At 36.9% G+C, this 3,600-nt stretch overlaps 1 protein-coding gene across 1 annotated transcript; it reads right to left on the bottom strand.

The window, feature by feature from the left end:
* Window positions 1-2,324: 2,324 nt before the first annotated feature.
* On the bottom strand, window positions 2,325-3,269 carry LOC114282573 (proteoglycan-like protein). Its single transcript, XM_028225282.2, has 2 exons — window positions 3,066-3,269; window positions 2,325-2,846 (listed from the first exon to the last, which is right to left on the bottom strand). Exons 1-2 carry the CDS (start codon window positions 3,171-3,173, stop codon window positions 2,532-2,534), a joined length of 423 nt encoding a protein of 140 aa, XP_028081083.1. The 5' UTR covers window positions 3,174-3,269; the 3' UTR covers window positions 2,325-2,531.
* Window positions 3,270-3,600: the final 331 nt, after the last annotated feature.

Below are 3,600 nucleotides of genomic sequence, written 5' to 3'. Positions count from 1 at the left end.
CCGACAACTGATTTATTATTAATTTAGGATTGCACTTCATTAATTATATCTATTATATAAAGATTTAACTTATAATTTAACGGATGATAAGGAATTACTTAAAATCTTATAGTTATTAAATTCAGGTTGTATTCGGATTACATGTGAGTCAATAGTGAGTTCATGTTAATATACCAACACAAATTATTAATGTCCATTTTAGATTTCGCGTGTTCAACCCAAATACGACCCATTTAATATTCGTGTTTTCAGGTCATGTTATATTCAGGTTCAAGTCAAAAAATAATTAATTCTAACCCTCTAATTACATGTATGATTCAAGTCATGTTAACGGGTTATATGCCAAATTTCTACACCTAATAAAAACAAACTTGCCTGTTTTTTTTTTTTTTTTGGGGGGGGGGGGGGGGGGGCATCAAAGTATAAAGAGAAAGCATACATAAAGGTTGAGATGACAAACCCAACTGAACAAAGATAAAAACAACAACTCACATAAAAAAACGAGAGGAATATCACCCAAGCTCCACCTAATGCATAGAAGATCGAAGAGCAAACCAGAATGCAAAAACAAAATTAGAAAGTTATTTGTATGTTCTTCGAAAACTCTAAAAGCAAGATCAACCACCTGCAAAACAGAATTAGAAGCCACAATCATAAACAATAATTAGAAAGCAATGGTCCTGTTGGGGGGATCTGAATAGATTAGGTTCGTTGTGGCTGTTCTCTATAGCATGCAGTATTTTCCTCTTGTTCCAACCAAAACTCTCTGTCATTGGCCTTCTTTAATAAATGTACGTTTGGAGCTAGAACTATCATATCTCCGTCTCCATTTTCTAAAATTACCTTCTTTACTATGGTCAACAATTTTGTTAGGATGTTGTTGAACCTCTAGATAAAAACCTTAGTGCAGGCCAATTTGCCTGAAATAGTTACAAGTTAACAATCTCTTGCTTTGCTTAGTTACAATACCATATACACAATCAAAAGAAGCAGCTCCTGGTTGTGGTTTTGACACATTTCTACTAAACATGTTTTATGCAATTGACCCGATTCCTGAAGTACGGATTTCACAGTAGAAATTGATGACATATTAGATGATTCAATTTTACTGTTAACATTATGCAAAGCTGGACTTTTAGTAACCACTTGATTGAAACCTTTGATCTGTGTTCTAATGAATTCCTTGTGAATTATTTTTTTTCCAATTTATCCCCTATATCTTGCTTGGACTATATTATATCATCTACTGATTCAAAGATTTTAATGAGGCAGGCAAAAGTTGTATTATTTTCTGTTCCATGGCTATCAAAATGGCAAGTACACAGATAAACCATTTACAATTCTCTGGATAGAGGAAAATTTGTTCTATTTTATTAAATAACTATAGCGAAACAGTTTTATGTAGACAAGCCAAAGGGGGCCCCCTACAGTAAGAAAGAGAGGTATTCCCATTTAATTCTGCATAGGAAGACATATACATGCATTCAAAAATCATTATTCTGTTACTTCGCTTTCTGTAACACTCAAAAGGTGATTCTTCAAAAGTTGATCTGATAAAATGTGAGTAGTGGGAAACAATTTAGGAGAAGATGCAGGTACAACCAGAGGATGGTTTGCCATATTTTTTAACTTCCACAGGAAATTACAAGTTTCATTCTATTCAAACATGTAAATTGTCACACCATAGTTCTTTTTTTTCTTCATATTGGTCACTGTCTTGAAAATCATGTATTATTGGCAGACCTGAGAGAAAGAGGAACTATAGTGCATGTTAGGTAGTGGGATTCCTATAGATTCTCTGCACTTTGCACCAACATGCTTAGCCCCCAATAGTTTGTTAAAGATGCCTTTCCCAAGACATTTATAAATGGTGCCTCTGAGTCCATCATGCTTAGCCCCATTAACTTTCTAAGTAGGCGATTAGTGTTTGTCAATATTAGGCTGGTTCATTCCTGGTAGGCATAAAGTTCACGACAGTTGGTTCGCCCAACTGATAAATGGCTCGGTTTAACAATGGTGACTGACAAAATAACAGAGATATCTGGAACTTGTACGACTTCTATGACACTCTAAGACTCATATGATAGAGCACAATGGATGCTTTTATTTCTCAACCAAAGAATGCTAGACAAGTGCAACAAAATAAGAATTTGGAAGGAAATCTCAAAGCGAATTGTCACTATATCTGCCATGAACAAACAAGCACTCAAGCAAAATCTGTAACGGCCTATAGTCTTTGTTTCTTTGTTTGTTTGTTTTAGTGAATGAGGCTATTTATTGATTGCTCAATTAAACAGGAATGTAGCGATAATTCAGTACACTTGCATAATGTAATATTTCATAAATAAACTATAATTTTCCTTCTTTTTTTTTTATTTATTTATTTGATGCAGGTCATTCCAACATGAGCCCCAAGAAACCAAGCTGTGTAAATATGATCATATCTGCATTATGATTACACACACTTGCGCGCAATTCTGGCTTTTTCTATCAATAATACATGAGTTTAACAGCGCTGATGATGATCATGATCACAGGGTAACAAGAGGAGCATCACTTTTATCTTCTAAGATTGGGGCGGCAACTTCTTCGACCTTCTTTGGTTCGCCACCTTGTACTTCTTTCTTCTCCTCCTTCATTTCATTTGCAGCCTCGAGTTTGTTTTCTGCTGGCTCGGCAGTCTTCTCAATGGGCTCTGAAGGCTTAGCCACCTCCGAACCAGCTTTGGCCTCCTCGACAGGCTTTGATTCGGTGGATGGCACTTCGCTCTTGGCAACCTCCTTAGCCGGTTCAGAAAGATCTACCAAAGGCTCTTCTTCCTTCTTGCTCTCTCCTCCATTGACCTCCTGCATACGACCAATCACAAACACATGCATTAAAGACAATAAATTGAAATGTGAGACTAATTAGATCAAGGGCTAAGAGAATGTCTAAGTGAACAAAAGATTTTCACACAATGAGACACTAGTGTGAGATAAAAGTTAAGCCCTACTTATGTGTGTCCTACTCTATGAAAATCTTGAGTGTTCATAGCATAATTGCAAAGGCTAATTAGCAATGTTTACTTGTGGAACAGTCTCGCCCTCGACTGGCTTTGCGGTGGTGGTATCCTCGGCTGGGAGGGGCTCCTGTTTGACATCCAAGTCCTTGGGTCTGCTTGCACAACCTCCCATGGTTTTATATATATAAACGATGGGACGAGTGGGCAAGGTGGAGATGAATATTGATTGAAGAGAAGATGTATTTGTGCAAATGAGTAAAACTATTTTGAGGCTGGAAAGAAGAGGAGGGACAAGGAAGAGGTTATATAGAGGGTGGAAACTTGTTCCAATTTTCTAATGTTGGGAAGGACAGACTTCTTCTTGTAAGCATTTTTTGACCTCAAACAAGTGTTTGTGGCCAATCTCACTACATTTGACTATTTCCTATGGACAGCATAGTTTTAGTTGGAGAATTACAAGGATTGGTTGTGTTTTGAGGTGGGTTCCAATTGGGAGTTAGTTTTGACCGTCGTCCACAGTTTAAAATTTTGGCGCCGAAGCTGAGGTGGCTGGCCTCACTTTCATCAAAGATTATTGTGCAAAATCACATTAATGTGGG

The sequence above is a fragment of the Camellia sinensis genome, chromosome 1, assembly GCF_055761805.1.
Source record: "Camellia sinensis isolate YWXY chromosome 1, ASM5576180v1, whole genome shotgun sequence".
Lineage (NCBI taxonomy): Eukaryota > Viridiplantae > Streptophyta > Magnoliopsida > Ericales > Theaceae > Camellia > Camellia sinensis.
Note: the sequence above shows the minus strand (reverse complement) of the source record. Positions and strands in the feature narration are given on the sequence as shown.